The sequence below is a fragment of the Paralichthys olivaceus genome, chromosome 8 (assembly GCF_024713975.1).
Source record: "Paralichthys olivaceus isolate ysfri-2021 chromosome 8, ASM2471397v2, whole genome shotgun sequence".
NCBI lineage: Eukaryota > Metazoa > Chordata > Actinopteri > Pleuronectiformes > Paralichthyidae > Paralichthys > Paralichthys olivaceus.
The window spans coordinates 7,133,906-7,158,089 of NC_091100.1; the positions used below are offsets into that span (position 1 = coordinate 7,133,906).

At 40.9% G+C, this 24,184-nt stretch overlaps 1 protein-coding gene across 11 annotated transcripts in view; it reads right to left on the reverse strand.

Moving 5' to 3' along the window:
* Positions 1-19,788, reverse strand: part of dclk2a (doublecortin-like kinase 2a) — a 49,759-nt gene extending 29,971 nt beyond the window's left edge. For 7 of the 11 annotated variants that reach the window (XM_020101313.2, XM_020101312.2, XM_020101308.2 and 4 more), the window contains exons 1-3: positions 19,134-19,788; positions 14,085-14,413; positions 952-1,081 (exon numbers count right to left, since the gene is read on the reverse strand). In XM_020101313.2, coding sequence (XP_019956872.2) covers positions 952-1,081; positions 14,085-14,413; positions 19,134-19,536 — 862 coding nt within the window. In that variant the 5' untranslated portion in view covers positions 19,537-19,788. The remainder of the gene's footprint in view (positions 1-951; positions 1,082-14,084; positions 14,414-19,133) is intronic. The other 4 variants (XM_020101315.2, XM_020101314.2, XM_020101310.2 and 1 more) reach the window with 1 other exon arrangement.
* Positions 19,789-24,184: the final 4,396 nt, after the last annotated feature.

The following is a 24,184-nucleotide window of genomic DNA, read 5'->3' on the forward strand; positions in this document are numbered from 1 at the left end:
CTTTGCATGATCTATTACACAGATTTTCAATTTGTAGTAAGTATTCTTTCCATGTTTTAACAGTAGATTGTGCACTGGCCCTATTTTGCTAAATGAAGATCATCTTCTGTACCTTCAAAAGAGAACACACTGTGCCATTTCTGTTCAAAGACCTAATTCTTAAAAGTGGAGCAGAAGAGTGGAAGTGGAACGACAGCTCCAAACTACCTCTGGGTTTGACCCATTCACTATCACACGTCCTCAGTAGCAGTTAGCACAGCGTGTGTTAGGATATGTCTCCCTGTGGTTAGCTAACCTGACAAAACTACAAAACATATAGAGGATAACAATATTTTTGGACTGTTACTAAAACCAACTCCTTTTTCCTTCCTGTGAGGTTTACCTCTTAACTGAAGTACAGTGTGTTGCTTAACAGAGATCTCACCTGTGTGCTCAGATACAGGCCAGATACTTGTAGCACTAGTCTTATCCAGAGGGTGTACATAATAAATAAAAAATATATGAATACAGTATAATGAGATAATGTATATTATGATTTGGTGCTATACAAATAAAATTGATTTATACTGAATTGAGTTTTTAGCAATGATGGACAAACAGTTAAATAAACTTTTAACAAAAAAAAAAAAAATTACTTTCCACAATAATAATATATCATAAACAGTATTGAATGAATGACTAGACAAATGATTCTTAATTTATACACAGAGATCTCATATCTTGCTGTCAACGTCTGAAAGGAAAAGAGCGCTGCAAGCCCTTGTAGGGGAGAGTAGTAGAGAAGGAAACGGATGCTCAAACATGGGTACAGACACACACAGAGACACACACAGACACACACACACACACACACACACACACACACACACACACACATACACACACACACACACAAACAAACACACAAAGGGACAGAGGGACAGAGGTTTAGTTAGTCTTAGTCAGGCCTACCAGTCATAAAGGCTGTGGAAGCCTTACCACTGTGATCCAACACAAAGTCGTCCTGGGCGTAACGGTGCTTCTCTGGGCCGCACGCGATAAACACGTCATCGTCCCCGAAGAAGTCCTGCAGGCAGGTGAGCTGGAGGAAGAAGAAAGAGGCGGTCATACAGATTAACATACTCTTACTAGGGGCGTCATAGTCAGAAGCTTTAACATTACATTACAACACAATACTTTTCTACTGATTTGACGGTTGGTGGTGGAGCCGTGATGCCACAAATTCCAAGCAAAAGTAAAGAGGTAAGCTAGCAAAATAATCCATTTTACATTTGTTGCATGAGTAAAGAAAAACATTCAATGCATTTTTTAGGTAATCAGGATACACACGTTTCAAATAAAAGCAACCTCTTTGTATCCGGTTCAGGTGGAGCTCACCGTGGCCCATTATTAACACGTCTCAGGTGATCAGATCAGTTGACGGATTACACAAGTGGTTATTGGAGATGCATGTGGAGACACAGGTTTGACCTGAGCTGTACTTGTAGCCATCCACTTGTGATCTGCTCATTTAAGTCTGATATTAATGTTAAATGCCTATGAACAGGACCTCTAGCTACTGTATTTTGTTGTTACAAAATCTGTTGTTTAATATCTTTTAAAACATGTTTTCTTACTCATCAGAAACCAGCATCTTGCACATGTTCAGTTTAATCTACAGAGCAGGTACTATTATGCTTAACTATAGCACTTGAAAAAGCCAATTACTTTTCACTGGTGCTCAGGGATGTAATTCGGTTTCTCCTCATTTTATCATGGTCATTCATTTTTTAACGAATCCAGATAGAGTTTCTCTGTGTTTTTACAGTTCTAAGGATTCACATGATTTTCCATCCTTTTACATGAACGTTCGGTTCTTTCACTGTTTCAGCTGTATGAGTGACAGCAGAATTTTTGGATGCACAAAAAAATGCTATGCTCTGTCGGCACTTCACTTAAAGGTTCAGTGTGTAAGATTTAGGAGAAAGGGATCTATTGGCACAAGGGTATTCAGCTGCAACATGCAATTTCATCACCAGATGTCACTAAATTCTACACACTGTACCTTTAAAAGAAGCGTACGATGAGGTTATTTCTGCTCCGTAATGCGATGAAGGAACAGTACACAGCAAGATCAAAACACCCTGACATCCACAATACTGCAGAGTCAGCAAGGAGTCATAGGAGGGAAAGAAGTACAGTTTGCGTTTGTGCCGCTGGGTCGTTTGTCTTCCTTTTTCTATTCTGTGTCACACTGTGATCATAATTTTCTCTGCAGCTCCCAGAGCTTTTCCCTTTTACACCCACCACCCACCCCTGGAGATGGAAACACAAGTTATTTTTAAAATACTGTTAGGAGTGCCCACACAAACACTCCCACACTAGGATTATCCTTTGGTGACTGTAGGTGGACAAGGAGGAAGACAAAGGAGGAGAAGATCTGTTCATCATCCCACCACATGCAAGTGCAACCACACACACACACACACACACACACACACACACACACACACACACACACACACACACACACACACACACACACACACACACACACACACACCAAGAGAAAGAGAGGTACAGCATGGCTGAAGATTATGGGCAGATGGATCCTCAAGGGGAGATCGGGGGCTGACACAGTGGGAGAAAGTGTGTGTATAGAGAGGGAGAGTGGGTGTTAGAAGAACTGATGGTTTGAAAAAAATAAAGGTCTTAAGAGAAGGAAACAGACGTGGAGGTGAAGTAAGAACACAACAACAAAAAAACAAAAGAGTAGTATTCTGTAACACTGCAAATATGCATCATTCAGTGAACTCAATTACACGCCCATTAATAATAAATAAGACACTTCACATGACACTTCTGCATGTCCTACATTCACTCACCATCAATGCAGTTGCATGCATAAAAAATATGCCTTTATATGTCGCTTTTGGCCATATTGGATATACTAGAAGTAAATGAATCCCTCGAACAAAGGAAAAGAAATGGTGAACGTGGAGAAATGTAATCTGTGTCAGTACGAGGTGTGGCACGTTATCAGAGGTTTAACATAGCTGGAGGGGATGTCATTCTTTAGTCGAGCTCTCAGTCTGGAACTTGGCAGCTGATCGCTAACAACATACTGTCAGGGCACAGGTGTTAGAATCGCCATGGCAACAGCCCTCTGGGTTAGTCTGATGTATGCGTCAGAAATGGACTCTGCTGTGGTGTAAGCTATAACAATATAGATAACACATTATTTCCCATTCACCGCTTAACTCAATCCCACATATTATGAATTATCCTGTATTTTTCCACTCATTCAGAACACTGTTGTTTTGGAGCTGATCAATAGTTTCAGGTCAATGGGAGACAGTTACAGACTGCAGAGGTCAACACTGCTTTCTGCCACAGACTCTGATGACGTTAGACCTCAGAGGACCTTGGAGACATCTTAAAGGAGTGGATTAACATTTTGGGAAATGTACTTATCTAAGGCTGGGTGATAACACAATATCAATAATAATCGCAATATAACTTTCAATAATAGCAATATAACAAAAGTCAAATGTATATCTTTAAGGAGGTATAATCCTTCTTCTTCAGATTTGAAACCTTCACTGAGGAGCAATAATTTGTGTTTAACCTCAAAAGAAATATGAATGTGACATTTATCACGATTATTATCGATATCGACTGATGTGAAATTTGTTTTCTTAATATCATTTTTGGCCATATCACTCGTCCTTAGGCATATCTGCTCACTTGTGGGTGTGAAGAAAGAAACCACTCTTGCAACTGTCTGCAAAATATGCTATGACATTGTGTTTGCAGTTTTCGGAAGGATTACGCAAAAATATAAAATGCATTTCTGATTTTAATGCTAACAAGTCAGACTCCTGACTAGCTTCATAATTATCCAACATATGAGAGCTGCATCAATTTCATCATCCAACTCACCCAAAGTAAAATATTTGTTATATTGCCCAAAATATACTTTTCCTTTAATATGAGATTAGGCCTTGCAGGTTGTCCTGCTTGTATCATCATCCCCTAGGGCAACAGGCTTGTTTTAATAATTATATATTAATAATAATTATTTTAAAAAAAACTTGGGGTTGTAATATTATATATCTTGGTGCAAAAGGCTTTTGGCTGTGTGATTTACTTTCACCCCTGCAAACCCCTCTCTCTCTCTGCAAGGAGCAGTACTGCGGCCTGTGATGAAGTACTTTTCAGCTGGCCAGTGACGCCTCGGGGAATGCAGGGAAATGAAGACAAATAGTGCTCTGCATGAACGGGTTTATAAGAGGCAACAATGAATGGAGGTCATTGGTTGAGAAATTATGTTCAATGATATAGAGTCTGTGAAATTGTGGCATTTTAACTTTGATGCAGTCTCAAAACTAAACCTTTAAAATTTATTGGAAAGATATGCTATGTCTATGGGTGACAGGAGGTAGAGTGGAGTGGGTTGTCCACTAATGGGAATTTGTGAATATAGGGGGTGGTGTCCATAAATATAGAGCATAATAAAGTGCAAAATCTATGCAGAGGATTATTCAGCACAGAGTAAAGGAGTGTGTGAATGTCAGACCGCATTGTCCGTGTTTCCCTTTGCTCTTGTCAACCACTTCCAGGATAAACAGCCGATGGCACTCCTCATCACCAGCGCCGTCCTGCAAGAACTTGTCTCAGCCAATCAGTGAAGTCAACTGTTTGCGGGGCCCTGTATTGGCTGGCTAACGTGTCTCGGGGGTAAACTGAAGTTTGCCCTCAACGATGTGACACCGCCGCCCCACTCTTGGATGTCTGACCTCATCTTGCTCTCACCATCCGTCTGTGTCCCTCGTCTCGCTTGCTGTACTTTCTGCCCCGCTCAGCTCGGCAACAGAGAAAATAGAGGCCAAAGGCTCAAAGTGTGTCAGCATATAGAGAAGGAATCTAAACGAATCTGTTTGTTAGATCGATAACAAACCCTTCACCTTTTTAAACATGACGACATTAAGTGCAAAACTACAAAACATTTATTTATCTGTCTTATTGATTTCACAATCGGCATGTGCATTATTACAGGTCCAAGAAAGTGCACTGTCACATTTAGTGTGACGTAGTTGTTCACGACAATGACAACTTCTCCAGTTCGGGGATCAACGTACTGAGTCCAGCTTCACTGAACTTTGAACAGGTGTACAGGTGTTTGTGCAGCAGCAGGCGTGCAGATTCAGGATTCTGTGGACTGAGTGCTGCAATCTGTCTTTACTCAACGCTGCTAAATTCTTGCAGGTCACATTAACAGTTTCAAAAAGAAAGCTGCAACCAGCATCACCACAGGCCAAACGAACAGCCCATTCAACAGAGATTTAGAATGCTGCACCAATGAAAATAAATCTATACATCTATTATTTAAAGTAACAATACACTGCATCTAGTTCTTTAGGGGGAAATTGCCTTTACTTGTGCTTAACTAACACAACTGCTGAATCTTTAGTGGAAAGGACCACAAATCCCTGGTGAAGACACACATGAAAACGGAGGCTGCCCTTGTGAAGGCTGACAGGATGATCACTGTAATCATTAGGTATCAACAACCTCTAGAACCCACATCGCTGCTCATCACCAAATGAGCAGGAGGCAAATACAGTGGGTGGGATCCTGAGGGAGAGACAGAAATAACGGCAGAGAGATCAAAGTCTCCGCCTCTTACCTTGGGGAAGGTCAGCCTACACACTGCTCCTGCTGTAATACAGGCAGAGAACCCTTAACGATTTAAACCGCTACCACGAGAACATGCAGATGGCTGGATGCTTATTAAGTTTGTCGGGGTGATGTTTAAGCTAAAGCCAACCAGGTCATTAACTGTGCTCAACTCTCACTCACAGACAGAGGCTGCACCCAGAGACGTTTAATTCCTCTGGATTAGAGTCGTAAATCTCAGACACATGTAACAGCCAAGACGAGGCGATGACGAAAATGAGCAATGAGAAATCTAAGCCCATCATTAACTTGCTCTTGTGGAGTCACTTGGACCATCAGCTACTGAAGAGTTTGCTTTTTTGACAAATTAAAGTTATCAAGCTGGAAAACATTGAACGCAAACTGGACGGATATGAAATAGGGAAGAAACCATTACTCACTGAAGTTACAGAAGAAGAAATGTATGACTCTCTGAATATGTATGATGTACGAGCATGTCTACTTATGCCTTCTTGGGGTTTTTATAAACCAAATTTTAGGATTTCATTCATTCATTAAGGACTTGTAATATTGAAATAAAATATAAGAATAAATATATATTTATATTAACTGTCATGTCATGTGCAATACTCCAGTTTGTATTGTACCATCATGTCTTTGTCTTACAGGTTTTTATTTGTGGGTCATTCTGTCTCAAATTTGTATTACCTCCAACATTCAAACAAACATAATTAAAGAACATAGTATATATAATAATACAAACACCATAGTAAAGAATTAGTGATGTGATGCCACTTTAGTCTCAGAAAATACTCAAAAACCTAAGAGCAAACTTTCTGGAGGTGTTGAAGGAGATTTGCAATAAACTTTGGAGAAAATTTGACCAATTTTAGAATATCCATGTTTTGCATTTCAACTATAACTGTTATATCCATTCTCATAAGCCACGAGTTACACCTCACTTTTTGATGTGCAAATGAAACTTGACCATCAGTAGCAGATACATGCCACATGCTAGGGTTATCAGGATCACTTGGATTAATCCCATGATATCCTCTTTGTAAAACATATTCCTTGCATTAACCTGCCAACTCTTGCCAAGGCTATCAGAGTGCACTTGTGTGATTAAATTCAAGTATACGAACAATAGTGCATGGGCTGGGGTTTGAGTGCAGCCTGACCATATCATGATCTCTTGTAGGAGAGTAACAGGCCTGCTGCAAAGAATGGATGTGAGCCAGGCTTGGACAAACAAAACAAGTGGTTGAGAGCACACACAGCAGACAATGGGCGCCCTCCCCTCTCTGTAGCCTTTACACGCTCTGCACAGCCGACAGCCCGTGTCCCCCTGACACCCCGGCTCTCCATCGACTGCCGGCTCTTTGTTTTCCCATGCAGGGTATCATGCCAGAACTTGTGAGTGAATAGAACACGCACTTTTGCTTTCGTAATGTCTGAATTGCCCACCAAGACTAAGGAACAAGACTGATGCATATTGTTTGTTTGTGCGCTTTGCTTTTTGTTACTTCTTAGGACCTTATCCAATTTCAAACACCGGTACTTGTTGGGACCAATTTGTGATCCTGATAAGGCAGAGCATTCTGAGGTCGTGGTAGAGGTAAAGGAAAACCACAATAAAAGGAAGTCAATGCAGTTTCTTATCAACAACAGCTGCGCACATTTTTTGTCAGAGTCAAAAAAGATTTATTCATATAGAGCAAAGTTTTGAATGCAGAATTTTAACTCCTATTCCTCAAGCCGATACATTCCACATGTCCATGACCTTTTTGTATCTTTTTCTCAAATGTAAAATATGTACACCTCACTGCATTATTTTATTCAAGTTTATCTTGGAGATATCTACTACTAATTCACAACCTAAGAGATCAACACACACCAACACATGAAAATCAACATCTTCAACCACTTCAAAACTTTCAAAATCCAAGAAAAAAGTACCAACCAATGTTTTATGAAGGTAAGGTACGTTGAGCTCTCAGGGCCACCATACTCAACATCCTGTTTAAGACAAAGTTCCCTCCTCAGATCCCCAAAGCAAACAGACAAGCATACAGAGGAAGGATCATTCTTCCTGTGTAGATGTGCAGATGAGATATATAAAGCACAACAAGTTGTGGAACTTAAATATGAGGAGAAACAATTCTACATGTGGTAAAATGAAAGCCCAAACACAACATAAAGATATATTATTATTAACAGTATAATTAAGTGTTTATCTATATAACTTTAAAGTGTAGTACTTCTTCAATTATAAAGCAAAATGTGTTTCTGTAGTAATTCATGATATTAACCTACAAACTACACAGTTTTTTCTAAGGATTCAGTGAATACTCCTGGTTGGTTGGTGTCAGATGGTTCTGTATATGCTTATGACAGCACAGAACAATAGGTGGGTATGCACATTTCATAGCTGTTGACCTAAATGGCGGCGTTTAATCCAGACTTGGCCCTGAAAGCAGCTCAAGCCCGACAGTCAGACGCAGCCCTTGTGTGGCCTTGCCTCTAGTCAGAGAGTGAGACAGTTCTGCTAATCTGTCTGTTACTGCCAGACTCTTACACCAACCTGAGGGACAAGAATATGACAAGATATCACCATCAATAAGATAATAAGGTGGGCAGAATTAAGGGACAGAAATATAAACTGTCTTACTGTTTAACTGAGTGTAAAAAACACCACGCTCCTACCATCATTGGCCGGCTTAGAGTATTGGGGCCACGGGGCCGTCATGATTAGGAGCGTGTTATTCGAGGTGATGCCGCGATGCATCAATGTCACGCTAACCAACCTCCACTCACTCCCCCCTTGTAAAAGACCACGCCCCCAAAACTCAATGTTCTACTCTACAGGGTTTTATCTAATCACTGTTCAACACTTTAACTGAATATGTTTCTTAGGATTTTCATTAAGCTGCTCAAGGGCAACTTTTACTAAGGAACTCGTCATTATGTGGTGCATGGTATTTACAAAAATAACTCTCTTTTCACATCCACAGACTAATAAAAAAAGTGATTCATGTCCAACTGGTAGATGCAAACAATGGTGCCATGATGACAGAAGATGTTAAGTTTCTCTAAAAGAGATATATTTATTATTAGAAAGCCGATACATTTTGTTGGATCGCTGCACATTTCAAACTTTGCAACCTGCTCACGTGTGATTGGGAGTGTTCCAGTGCTAAACTTCCAGCTAATTGAAGTAACATGTGTTGTGTTGGCGAGTGTCTCAATTTGCGACTTTAAAGAGTTCTTACAGCGATTGGTGAGTGCTGATCGAGTGCTTTCGTCAGCGAGTTGCAAATCGGGCTGAAAATCGTGTGGTGTGACCTAAACTTCACCGAGGAAAGTCACAGCTGGAGTTAAGTTTTTACTACCAAGTTTTTGTGTAATTGCTTCTGAAGGTTTAAATAAATTTGCACTGAACTGAATAGAATATATAAAATGAAGCTGCATTTTAAAATGTATTTGGTAGATACATCAAGGACAGTTTGGGTTTTGGTCTAAACATGTGTTTTCAATGGTTTTAAAGGGATTTTAATTGTTGGTAACTACATAAAGACTTACTTCCTTCCTTCCTTCCTGCATTGCCTCCCCACATCTACACAAATGTGTAGCCTGATGAAAACAATGTTAAGAATGGTTCATGGAGCATTATTAGATGGACCTTTGTCACTCTGTCTTTCTGCAGCTCTCACTCACAGCATGGTGTCAAATTGTTTGGGACATGATGAAACTGCTGCAGTGCTGAGACCTGAGAGTGACCTTCAGCTCTGATGCACCTGCCTCGAAGAATTTCACTCAAACAAATTGACCAGACTGAGCGATAAAGTTCGGGAGTTAGAAAAAGATTGTGAATTTCTTTCACAAACCAAGATTTCTCCTGTAAGGTTTTCATTACCTCTGTCTACAGCTTATCATAGACCATACAATACAATGAACAACCGTCCCAGTTCATCTCCGTTCTTTTAAAGTGAAAAGGTCTTTAAAGATTTCAGACAGCCCTTACAGCTCAGTGAATGTTCTAGTTCTGTTTGGCCTCTGGTTAATGGGCAGACTGGCTGTCATCCCGATAACATCACTGAGTAGAAAGGTTTGTGAGAGGCAAATTAGTTTCAGGATTTGTATCTACTTTCTGCGCACTATACAAAAGAGTTTTGAATATTTACACTCCTTCTGTTTTATGGCACGGGGACTTCTCCTCTTTATCACTATTCCACTGTTTAATTATTGCTTAATGATTTCTACATAAAACAGAGAGAATCTAGCGAGTCCTGAACTGCTAACTGTTCCCCAAATTAATGAATTCATTGATCAAACAATAAAAAGAATGCCCGCTCAGCTTTGAGATGTAAAACAGGATTTTCTCTGAAAAGCAGCAGCTGATTCTGTTGGCCCCAATAACCGACATCTACAATTAACATTCAGTCTGAAGAGGGAGAGTGGACAGAGATGTGTTGTGTGAAGATGCTTAGACACACACAGACACACAGACAGACACACACCTGACAGCTGCATTTTAACACTCCCTTCCAGGTTTTAAGTCTTAAATTTAATTATCCGGTGGTGGCAAGTAGGGGGGTGTGTGTGTGTGTGTGTGTGTGTGTGTGCGCGCGCGCGTGCGTGCACCAGCGGGAGGGGGCTGCCTGATGGCTGGGACCTGTGATTTGATTTTGGAGGGGCAGATGGCAGGCTGCTGCTGGAAGGCATTTGGGGTGTGTGGTTTGTGTGTGGGGGTGTGTATAGGGTGGGGGTGGGGGGGGGGGGCACTTTCTAGGAGTGCAAAATAAAGCTTTTTATAGAATCTATGGGTTTAGTTTGTTACTATGGGTTACTGGTATGTTTTGATTCTCATTTAAAGACCTGATAATAGTTGGTGATTAACACCTTAAATATTAGTGACCTAATAAAACTGAGTGCATTATAAAAATGTAAATGTCAGTGATGGATGATCAGATATAAAAGCCAGTAGGATGTCTCTGTAACAAGTGGCATCTTTGTGTGTGTAAAGCACATCCACAGAGGGGTTATTGGTTTAGTGTCTGTTTCTGTGCCTTGCTCCACAGTGATCTAAGGTCATTTTGAAACACACACAACAAAGAGATGCTGAACAGAATATTATTTTCACTTCAGATGGAGACCAGTTCCATCAAGTGTACTCTACCATATACGGATTACACTCTGGGCTGGTTGAGATTCATAGATTGATTTTCTGGTCCGACTCGGTGGTTCGAAGGAAAACATGCTCCCCCAAAGTGTTGTGTTGTTGTAATAGGAACTGACATCAGGAAATGCCCCCTGGAAAAAAAATCTCTTTATCATGACACATTTATGGGTTTGGTGCATGTCGTCACTGTGGAATGATTTCTCTCCACATTTAGTGATTTTTTATTTTCAGGTAAACAATTCAGTGTTCCTCTATAGACTGACAGAAATCTCCCCAAACTAGATACATCTTTTAAACAATGACTAAATTGGTGGGAACAAACAAGTCAGCTCTACAAGTAGTCAACATAGAAGTAAAGACATGTTGACATAATGTTAATATTATTTTGGACTGGGAATAACAAGAATCCCCTCAGCCTACATTACAGAGAGCACAAACTGATCTGGATGCTGTTGGACAGGATGTTGTCAGGTGTCCAGCTCTGTGCTTTGGTTCATGTTACAGGCTTAATGGGTTAAACCCTCCAATTAGACTTTTAATTCAATCCTGAGAGACGATCCTGTTGCAGCCGAGAGATGAACACAGGTCAAAAGCAAAAGACATCATGGCGAGAACATACTTGCTGTTGCTTGAGGGTCGCTGCACTGACAGATGTGAACCAGACAGATCCAAAGTAAATTGCTCAAGAACAGACTAAGAATTTTGTAAGTGTGTATAACTTTCACGTGAAGGTTTTCAGACAGAGTAATAAAAAATCTCTGTTGAAAAACCCAAACAGGCTTTAAATCCTGATTTGATGTTCACACATCATCATGAGATACACTACCTGACTCACAGATATAAACATTAACCTGTAAAATGAATGAGTAAATCTAGAATCTGTTGCCTGTATAAAAACAGAGCAAATGCTGTTGAGCACTTGCTGACACCGTGTTTGAAGATTTATTGAAGAAACAGTGTCTCCAGCTGATGAGGAGAACGTCACAGTGTCAGACTGATGGATGAATGGATTCAAGTTCAAAGAATGATGCTGAAATAAGAGTCTGCTGTGACTAATGGCTGATGTGTTTATCATGAAAAATCCTGTGGTGAAAATCTGAAGAAGATACATGAAGTACTCAGCGTGAGTTGTGTAATGTGTCATTTGAAATATACAACAGTGAAATAGACTCAAATGATTGATTGATGATTTGAAGTATAAATACACAGCTAAAAGGAAACACAAACTTACTACATCAGATCTGCCTGGTCTTAGAGAGTGGATACCTGACCTAAGTCAAGCCGGGTTCAGACAAAGTTTGAGTAGTTTGAGCAGTTATGATTAAATAAACATACAGCAATATGCTGGATACTATTAAATAATCCTTACAAGCCATTAGAAAGTGTGTTCCTGTTCTGTGCTGGCTCTGACAGAGAGGACACTGGTCTGGCTCTGTCAGAGGTGATAAGGATCACTATTCTCATGAGTCACTTATCTGGACTGTCAGAATCCTCCTGCCGGCTCACAGGAAACAGACAGCAGCTCCTTCGCTTTTCAGACTCTACTTTGATTTTTTTTAACTTTGAGGTTTTTTTAAATGAAGACATCGTTCTGTTTCATGTAAACGTAATGTCAAAGTTATTTCATCAATAATCAACAGCTCAGTGGGATTGTTGATTTAATAATACAGTTGAATTTCATTAACAATGAAACAGCTTTTCTAGTCTTTGTGAACATTTTAACCTTTGTTCATAAAGAAGTTTTCACAAAAAGTATTTTGCCATCAAACTTTTGAAACTGTTGAAAATAATTATATTATTGTAAATTTTTATCTTTGCATTCAAAACTTACTAACTATTTATACATGAATATGATGTGAACCTCTTAACTGCATTTCAGCCCTTGCTCCCCACGTTCCTAAAAAATAATTTTGTATATTTCCTCCTTTGTAATGTTTCATTGATTTAAGTATAATTTATACTTGACATTCGTCATGAGCTGTTTAAATCATTGTGCCCTTATTTGAATAATTTTGTGAGATGAGTTAAAATTATGTCATTAATAATAATAATGTAAGGCATCTCCCAGATGAGGCAACATCGATATAAATCTTTTGACCAGGGGCACCATGTGTTTGAGCTCACCTCATCTCCCGCCACCCGGGACCCTCAATGAGAATCTCAGATGCGTTACAGCGGTGAATGTGTCCCAGATGGATCAGATTATAGCAAAAACAGTCTCTGATGGCTGTATGAGGTGGGGAGGACACTATACTGATGGTTATGGCAAAAGGCCTGAACTCCAAAGTGTATTCATTAGTGCCTTGTTGAAATAACTGTGGCGTGTAATTATGTATGGTTGATTAAATAGGATGTAATTACCTCGACTGCTGACACAGCTGAAGCCTATAAATCACAGCAGTTTCTGGAGATAAAACCTTTCGGCTAAAACGCTCAGCCTCGCAGGCCCATCTGGTTTTCATGTGCACATCATCCAACTTCATCTCACTGAAAACAATGCAGGGAACTCCCTCTGTAACGGTCATGTTATGTAATGATAGACAGTGCGCTCATGGATTTGCAGGACCCAGAAAGTACCTTGTTGACATGGATGGTTTCGCTAGAGATGCTACTCTCACCCACACGGGAGGACACAGTTTTAAATCGTACAGTGATGATGCTGTCAGACCAAGGAGGTTATGTTTTCACCCCTGTTCATTTGTGTGTTGGTTGTTTTGTTTGTTTGTTTGTTTGTTTGTTTGTAAGCACGGTTGCATCAAACACTACTTGTGGACTGATGCAGTATGGGCCAGGAAAGAACCCATTGAATTGTGGTGTGGATCTGGACAAAGGTGTGGATCCGAGATGGGCGCTTGTTGGCGTTAATTTGTGGATCTTCTTCCCTTCTTCCCTCTCTGTATGTATCTTCTGTTATACTGATATATGTCCAATTGTCTCTATTATGCTAATATATAACCTGTATTGAAGATTTTGTATCTTTTGTATTTCATAGTTTGTTGTAATTGGGTGTGGATTTGTGGTTTCTACCACACCCCACATGTATTTTTCAATATTTAACTTCATGCAATTTGTATTAATGTGGATTGAAATAAACTCAACTAAACTCAATGAAAAAAGAAATCAGGTATATTGAGGGGACTGATATCTATGTGTGTGTGTAATATGGTAAAGGTTGATTGTAAGGGAACTGTTGGTATGTGCTCCACTGAGTGCCATAAACAAGTATTCTTTTTGACAGACTCACCTGCTTGCCCTCCAACGTGAACAGTCTTCTCACAGCTCCAGAGTCCAACTTGATCGCCTCCGTGATGTCAGTGAGCACCTGCTCGAAGGAGTGCGCCGTCTTTTTGTTGAGCAGTACCCGAACCGCCTTGCGGGGTTTGACGCCGCTGCGGATGACTGTGACAAGCTTTGGTTTGATGAAGTCCTTGGACTCGCGCTGCACCAGCGGGATGAGAGAGGAAAGGGAGCGCGAGGTTCCAGTTTTGCAGCCTACCGACCAGTTGGGGTTGACGTTCTTGGTGTATTCTACACGCCGGAAGGGTTCGTTGGAGGCGCACACATAACTCTCCCCTGGAGGAAGACAGAAGTTGATAGTAGATATAGTCAACACATGCAAAGCTCAGCAAACATATTCACATCCAAGAAACAAAACACACATGCATGCATCACACGTATAGAATTAATACTGCTTCCACTTTTGTGTCAGACGAACAACAAAGAGTTAACATTCCTCAGTTGGAACAAAAAGGCACATTGAGAGGCCGGTCCAGCGTAACTCTGCCCTTCGTCCCTTTCAGCTGCCGAGCTGCTGCACTGGCCTCCCTCCAAAGCAAAGCATTTTGTTTTATCTGCCAGCATTCCATCAGAACCGTTAACACGCAAATGTTTCCCCTTAAGAACAAAGTCGTGTGACAACAGGGGGCTGGTAAAATGAAAACCACAGCAAGAATGTGTGAAGGATTCTTTTGGAGTGATTGTTAGACGAGAAACTGTTGTTCTTCAGCATGAGTAAGAATGTGACACATATTTTCTCTTCTGGCTACATTCAGTGTCCATGAAGAGGAAACCTACACTCAGAAGAAACAAGGCATATTATACTTTACATACAGTGAATTCTGTCCAGCAACCATTATGATATGAGGACAAAAACAGAATTCCTCTTTCTGCATAAAGAACTTGTTTCCTGCTTGAATGATCAAGAAAGAAAAGTATTGTTTTTACGATAACATTCATTGCATCAATATGAGAACTTCTCAGTGGCTGGGGTGTGGTGTGTTAGGGAAACTGCACAGTAATTAGGTCAATCTCTGAGCCTATTGGCTATCGTCTGATGAAGAATTAGCCTTTGTGGCCTCTGGTGCAGACAGTGGATATCTGGGCCAAGACTATCTTCTGTTCGCCCTACACTGTTCCCAGTCCGAGTTGTTTTGAAACAATGCTCCGAAATGTAGTTCTACTAACCAGATTACAACTGATAATACATGAAAAAGTGTCACAAAAGAACTATTGCACATCATGGGAATTTTGGTGTCATTGTACATCGTACAGAGGGCAACATTAATCACACAAATATGATGATTATCGTACATCTGGCAACACTGTCCCTCACTTACAATCCGTTTGAAGAGATTATAATGAGGTTTCAAAGCAGCTTAATCCTTAAATCCTACAAACCACACAAATATGTCAATTTATAACTTTAAAAATGTGTTTTATGTTCCCTGTCTTGAGTAAATGGTGGATTTTACTGACTAAAGAAATCCATACCATCTATAAATTCTGGTTGCTGGATATGCATCAAGACAAATGAACGGAGCTACAGCGTAAAAAGAACATTTGAGACAGTCCCAAGATATCTGGTTTTATTAAGCCTGCAATTAACCAGAGGCTAATTAAAGAGCTGGGACGCAGCTGATGGGGGACAGAATAATAAACTGAGCCTGTCAATCATCTGAGGGAAACTGTCAGAACACTGAGACGCCATCAGATGGCGACTGGTGACAAGTCTATTCACTGGAGACCTGGGATCTCAGGTGCAACATCTCCCAGTCAGGTGAGAGGGCGCCTCCTCTGCCCGCCACCGGCTGCTGCCCTCATCTGCACAACAGATGAGGTCGATCTCAACAGAGCTGCCTAACCAGCTTCTACTGCAGTGGTCACACAGCTGTCACCAATATATAACCCAGATAGATGTGAGTAAATGGGAATCATAAAACTGTATTGAGGCTTTGCAAGATTTATCATATCCAAAACAATGAAGAGAGATCATGCACATCTCAATTCTTTGTTTTGTAGACTTAATATTCACAGTGGTGGTAAAAGAAATTAGACATATGGACACATGCCACACAATCCTAATCTGTGCCACTTTGCAAATTTCTCAATCCTTGGTTTATTCTCTTGTCCAAGAAACTCATTTGAATTGTTAAAAGGGATCCCAGAGTCATTTTTAGATATATAGATCTAGCATTTGTAACATCCACCTTCATGTATCCATCTCCCTTACATTCAGGATGCAGCTCAGTTTTAGCCTGGAGCAAAAAATCCATCAATCTCTACAAATTAGACATTAATGGCTGAGTGGCTTTTACAACTGTTAAAATTTAAAGATAATTGAAATCAAACTTATAATACAGGCTATGATGACAAATCTTGGAAATTCCCTGGAATCAAATGATTTCATGAACAGAAAAACATTTGCTTTAATTTCATATGCACATCAGACTGTGGTGTTTGAAGCTTCTCTGGATGTGCTGCAGAAAAGTTAAGCATGAATTAACTTTTATTCTGAAGCATTCTTATCCTGATGAACTGTGTGAGCCCTGAATCACAGAAACTAGAGGGCAGCTCCTTTTCTTTGACTCAGGTCTCATGAGGAAGTTCTCTAAAAGCTTCCTCATTTGGTTCATGATGTGAAATCCCTGGATCAGGGCTAATGCCGTAAACAGCTATAAAACGTACAATATTTCTAATGTGGAAAATTATCTTTAGCCAAGTTAAATATCCACAATAGGGAACTTCATTTCTACATTTGCTAGAAAAAGACCCTTCAGCTTGCAAAGTTATTGTCCCATCTGGAGTTCCTCTGTCAGCAAGTTGTTCGGACAGTAAACTACAAAGCTTCAGTGTCTGCTACCTCCCTGTGTTGTTTTCCACGAGCACAGCAGTTCAATTTGGCTGGCTGGCTCCCCTCCGGCCGTAAGGGCCACACATGTGAGCACTGCTTGATTGGCTTTCCACACAAAAGAGCCCCAGCAGGCCTCAATCAATGGAGGCGAACTGCTGAGCTGTGCAGTAATGTTCCCTCTCTCCATCCATTTAGATGGGTGAGTAAACAAGGACACTGGAGACAGCCCACCTGCAGTCCGTCTCCTGTTTGAGATGTTTTGACATGTATTGTCACTGCCAGAAAGAACAAGGATTAAAGACTGACCCAAAAAATGAGCAGAACAAACTTTTTCCTCTGCGTTTTAATTCTCGTCTACGCACAAGAAGTGTCACTTAAACAGAGATTTAAACAAAAACCTTCTAAAGTGCAGAATTTCAAAAACTCCATGTGCACATGCAAAATAGAGCGTTTGGGGAACAATAATGTCACAGCTTACTTTGTGCACGCCCACTGTTGTTTTATGCAATGAGCAACCACCAGAAACAACAACAATGGCCGCTTTTTAAGACTTTCTCTACGTTTGGTCTAGTTATAAGTTTATAAGCATCACATCACATTCACAAGCTTCTGCCAAAGATATAAGTTAAAGAAATGTTGCTTCTATTGTTTTGGTTTTGAAGTTACTACTGTTAAAGGACAACACGCTCACAATATTCTTCTCTGGTATTCAACGAATCATTGTCGTAGACTTTATCGTGACCCACAGAGGCTTGTTTGAGCGTTTGTAGTCGTTTTTGTGTTCACGTCGCATGATGGAGGGGAAAATATCTGATCAAAAACATATCCGCAGTAGTGCAGACAAGGCCAAAATTAGTTGTTGAATAGTCAGTCAGAGGTACAACTCTGGACCAACCCAATGCACCAAAAACCACTTCACTTCTGCTGCAGTTTGCCAAAGTAATGATGCTACAGAATTGAGATCAGACACTGGCTGGCCTAAATCTTCCCCGGTCTCTCAGGGGGACAGGGTGCAGGAAATGAGGAGCCTACGTTTTAGGAGGATGTGAAATAAAAATAAACCGGTACATAGGAATAATGACTGCAGTGAGAGGTCAGCGAATCCTCAGTGTGTGTGGCCAAGCGGTAACCCCTCACGTTGAAAGAGGATTGCAGGCAGGTCGCAGAGCAGACAGACATGAAGCTTAAGTTCTTACAGAGAGGTCACTGTCCCTGCAGGGAGAACAACACAGCAGGAAAGTGAAAGGGTCGCTGACTGTGCTCGAATTGTGTCTGCAGTGCACAGCTGCATCTGACAAAGTGGTTTAAAAACGAATTAGTTTGGAAACTCCTTTAAACCCTAAAGCTCCTCACTAATATGTCTAAACTGAACATATAGCTGTGACTGCAGGACTCTCCTGTTACTTCTAACTGGCTACTATGTTATTGCAATCAGTTAGTTTCCAGTCACCCATTACACTGCAAGCAATAAACAGATAGTGTGGATGGGGGGGGGGGGGGTCTTCCATCTTTCAAGCCCCAAGGGTGACACTAAGACTTAAACAGCAAATGGACCTTACAACAAAACACAGTCATCAAACATTTACTCCCAGGCAGGAGGTATAAAATACACATAAACTCAAAGTGGAGGAAAGTGAAAGAGCAGCTGAGATGAATGAGTAGAAGTCTGAATCCTGAACCCAGGCTGCACGGGGGGGGGGGGGGGGGGGGGGGGGGGGGGGGGGGGGGGTCTCCTTGTGTGCATTTCATGGCACTGGGTCCAACCATAGACTGTATATAAAGAGGGTCAAACATGTCACAAGCGTTATGTCAAGGATGCAAATTGTGTGAATGATAAGAGGGAGGATTTGCAATTGCATCCAGTATGAAGTGATGCTCCCTGGAGATAAATGGATAGACTTCTACTGTGCACAAAGGAGAACTAACTTTGTGGAGCCAGACTTCACGTGTCCTGACTGACCTTTAAAACCTCTGGCCTCACTTTCCTGAGGCTGCAGTGCACCTCTGCACGAGCCAGTTAACCAATATCCAAGGCAAAAATTTAGCTTTTAACAAAAATCAATTGCATGTCTGGATCAATGCACATTAGTCTGTCATGCACCAGGCCTCTTTCATAATGTATGGTTACATGAGGAGGCTATTACATCCATCATCAAGCCTTACCCTCCACTATCTCATCCAGGCTGCTGATCTTCCTGCCTCCGTCCAGCACGTACAGGGTCCGGACCCCCTGGGGGAGGTTGACGTTGTCCGACAGGGACCGTGTGAGCTCCATGAGCAGCGCGTCCAGGGACCTGAACCGGTCGTTGGAGACAGCATACACCAGCCCTTTGAAATATTTGTCCCCATTGCGGTAGAATCGGACTTTTCTGGCTTTTTTCTCGGATGTGAGTGACTGCAGGGTGCGTGTGCGGTAGAAGCTACAGTGCGCACTGTGCGCCGGGCTGGGGACCACACCGTTGCCCCTGGAGCCAGGCTGCGTGGACCCGGTGCCCGAGTTGGTCCTCGGCGTCCGCTGCGGCTTCTCCTCAAAGTGCTCGAACTCAATGCTTCTGCTCAGAGACATCTTGTCTGTCACTTCACCTTCCTGTTGTCAAAAGAAAAACAGCACGATACTTGAATCCAGAAGGACCCGTACACGTGTGCGCACTCGCTTCTGCGGCTTCCAGAAAGAGGAAAAACTAAATCTGAATCCAGATTAATGCGCAACAGAGTTTGACAGGCATCGCTGTGGAGTTTCCAAACCAAAGTTGGGTGAACCGCAGCAGACTGACCGCAGACCTCCTGCTCCTCCTCCCCTCACATCCTCCTCCTCACTGGAGTCTGAGTCAAACTGTCACTGGATCGTGAGGGAGCAGGAAACCTCCCCAGCCTCAGGGTCCTAACGCCCGAGCTTTGTTCTGCTCATGTGTTCAGGACCTGAGGACGATGAAGGCTTAAAGGTCCCGTGTGTGTGTGTGTGTGTGTGTAGGTAAAAAAAAGATCTATTGGCAGAAGTTGAATGTAAAATAATCCTTGTGATGTTTTAACTGGTGTGTAATAATCTAAATTGTACAAATTGTGGTTTTCTTTACCCTTGAATGAGCCTTTATATTTAAAACACTTTATATTTACATCAGGAGAGGGTCCTCTCTATGGAGGCAGCCATGGTTTTTTTTTACAGTAGCCCACACTGGACAAACTTAACGCCTTTTGAGTTTTTACTCTACCACAGGTTCTCTTTCCTGTTTGGAGGGGGAGGGGGAGGTTATGGGTATTCAGCTACAATTTCACCACTAGATGTCACTAGATTCTACACACTGAACCTTTAACTGTCCTCCTCCATGACCTCAATTATGTTCAAACTGTAAAAATACCAGAAAAGTAATTCCTATACATATATTAATATATTAATTTATATATATATATTAATTCTATACTACCAAGTTTAGTTGAAATCTGTTTTGTAGATGTTGTGTAATCCTAAACTGTGTTCATACCTCCCCCAAGGCCCAACAGTCGTCCTATGAAACCATAATTAAATTCACTTGATCCCGATTCTTGATTTGGCACCAAATTACACACACTCATAAATATCAGACTTCTATACGAGTCTGTCAAACACTGAGCTTTATAGGACAAAGCCAGTTTAACACTATGCCTGGTGGGTTCACCGCTGTTCCCCTCCAGGCTCGTACCTTCCCGTGTCACCACCTGGCACTGCACGGCACAGTCCTGAGCCTCACTTTCACTGCAGCTTGACAAATAAAATCACAAACAGGGCCAACACAGTATAAAGGACAGAATGGGGATGAGTTAACCCACTTTTCAAATACATTGGCCTAATTCCTGAAGCCAATGCAACAGAAAACACTAATCTGTCACATTTAATGAGCAATTATAGGGTCAAGCTAGTTTTTAAAGACGGCTCAGTACAATTCTGACAGTTACAGGTGTAGTCATACATTTAGCAGTTTGGCTGGTAGCTAATTTACTTTTAAAAACTGCAGGTCATGTGTGTGCCCTATAAAACAATCTTATTTAAAATAATTGAATAGTATCTAATGAACAAGGAAAGGCCAATCAAACCCAGCGTGAAGACCATAAAATATGTGAAATTTGGTTATAAATCAATTGTGTCAAATGTGAGAGATGGCTGGTCATTTAGTTTGAAGGTGGGTGGCCCTTTTTTTTTACTTTGTGAGAAAGGAAAGGAGATTTTGAGTGAATAGAAACAAAGCAACCTTATCTGTCTATTGTCAAACTTATTATTCTTTTTTCCCCTTGATTTAACTATTTCATTCAAATCTGTATAAATGTGTTTCCAGCAACATCTTAGGAATTCCTCAAATCAACAGCCGGCCTGTTTTGGATGCATTGTTCTCAGCAGCCTTTGAGAAAGGAGGAAGTCACTTAGCAGAAACTAAATGGAAGTGCTCTTCCCCCGGCAGAGGGAAATCCTGTACAGAATGACAAGCAGAAAATCCCTCACTGACAAGAATCCCTCTCTCTAAAATAAAAATAACAATCAGGCCAGCGGTGAAGCTTAAGCCTCTTCTGACTTCTTCTTCGGGTACTTTTGCTAAGCTGCTAATATAATGCAGTTTATGGGGGATTGTGGGAATAAATTCTCCTCAGGCATTTGTATGAAAATCATTTAGCAGAGGATATCCACTCTAAAGAAAACAATGCCAAGCTTGTGCTCAGCTGCAAAGCTACTGGTTTCAGGCAAAATCACATGCCTCATAAATACAGGCTACTTACTGGAGAAGAGAAGTGAGATCTCAGTTTTTTACTACACAACATTTTATAAAACACACTTACAGTTACTTCAGTGTGTATATATATTATTAAAAATGACTTGTAAGTGTATTAATAGCATCGAGATATCTAACAGACTGGAAACAGCGTGTATTATTTTACAGCAGAAAGCAGGTGCAGCAACATTCAGATTAATGTGCTAATAAAGAAGGAGGATGTAGCTTCAGGGATCAAAGGTTATGAGACAGTTAGAGGTCAATGGTGCATATCTTATTGTGGAACACATCCTACGGTTCTGGCAGTCTTAGACACAGTGGATATTTAATATCTCAGTCAAAAAAGAATAATGAGGAAAACTAAATTGTAGCAGTCATTCACTGCAGTGATTTAACCAGTTAATTAGTTTATGTAGACTGATGAGCCTCTATGCTTGATTTCTTTTCTGTGTGATGTGGCAACATTAAAAGAGAAAAAATACTCCACCTCCCTCTAGTGTTCACCGAGTAAACGAGTGGAGGAATTCTAGAATAACCCTAGATTGGCTCTGGGAGATAGGGGCGGGGGGGAGGGGGGGGGGGGAGGGGGGGCTGAAAAATTCAGCACTTAGATTTGATGATAAACTGAGCAATTACCCATATTGATACAGTGATATTCTACATTTCTGTCTCATGCTTGTCATAAAGGTTTGGACACTTTGTACACAGAGACCAGCACGTCTGTTAGGCGCTTATTTTATTGGAATATTAATATTTATCAGAGATTATGCTTGAAAAACAATGATGATGATATGATTATAAGGTGCATGTCAATAACCAATGTCATAAAAACACATGTGTTGGTTTTTCATATTTAGTTTTCACCTGTAGATTAGGGGAATGAAAAAGAAATGAATGGTTCACTTCGAATCTCTAAATGACAGTGCACAAAATGTGCCAGAACCATAAAGTGGACAAAAAAACAATCATCCTCAGCCGTGACCCATGGCAACTATTATGAGGATAATAAAAGTGAGTCACACACACACTGCCGTGGTAATTGCACAGAGTAAATCTCTTGCTATAGGAGAATAAAGTGTTTTCCAGGAAAGGAACACTGTCTATATCTATTATTTACCAGGCAGCGCATCCAAATCAAAATATATAAATAAATGCACACAGCAGGGATTCATAAGTGTGGGCAGTATCACAAACAAGGGCATTGCGGTTGCCAGACAATGTGGGCCATTCTGATATGAACCAAGCACTCGCTTCCACAACCAAGACAACGTGAATCATAGCAGGTCACTTCAGGTTTGACACAGTTTGGCAGCAGTGACTCTTGAGGGGCCACATTTTCACACAATGACCCAATTCTCTCACACTGTGTTAAAGGTGGAGTCACTGGCATCGCTGCCAGGTCAAGTAGCACGATGCTGTGGTGGATACATTAGGAATCAAAGCTACGTTAGCATTAATCACCCATTCAGTAAGAGACTCACGTGATTCTGAATTACTGTAACAAAATAGATTTGAATGCATGGCCATGAACATGCATTCAAATCTATTCTAAAAGGCTAAAAAAGCCTTTTGCTCCATGTTAAATATATGAATGTTCATATGTAACAGGTTGGAGATATAATAACGACACTGTATTTTATTTGTGTGAAATTGTTTTGGATGAAATTAGAAATAACGAAATTGACTGAACTAAACTTTAACTCTCTGGAGCCCCCTTGAAAACCTGTGCCCTGCACTCACACGTATTTTACAAGACCTTGAATATTGTGCATTAGTCTCAAAATAATTTTTAATAGTTTCTTTTCTTTGCTCTTGTTGAAAGGTGCCATATAAATAGAGTTTGATTGATTGGCTGATTGATTTGTTGCATTTTATACAATCTTACATTATAGTACATCTATGCCCACACTTATCAGAGGAGACCTACCATGACTGACATTTTGTTTTTTTTACAAAATAAACGTTCAATTTACGTGCACACTAAGCCACACCCATGACCACAAGCCAACTCTATTCAGCCAATGAGATTATGTCCTGCTCTGGACTGATCCCGCCTCTTTACCTTTAAAGGTGTAGAGTAAAGGTCATGATGGCGCCTCCCTGTGGAGAGGAGTGTGTCACACAGAGCATCTGTTCCGGTCCAGCAGCAGGTCTGTCTCCAGGCTACGGTGGCTGAGAGAGCTCAATACACTGCAAATTAAAAAACACATGCAAACTCAGAAAACATCAGTTTGACGACACATGTGCTCCAAAAGGTCACAACACATGAAAATACAGAAACGCGCTCCAAGACCAGAAGTGACCAGAAGTTCTTTTGTCATTTACAAGCTAAAAAGAAAGAATTTGCATTTTCTCTTGAAAATGTCACTTTTAAGGTCTGACCACCAGATGGGGCTCTAACACCTTCTTTGCACTGTAGTTGTACTGCTCTTTTCAAATTAGGTGACTTCTTTTTTTTTTTTATTACAAATATTCTTC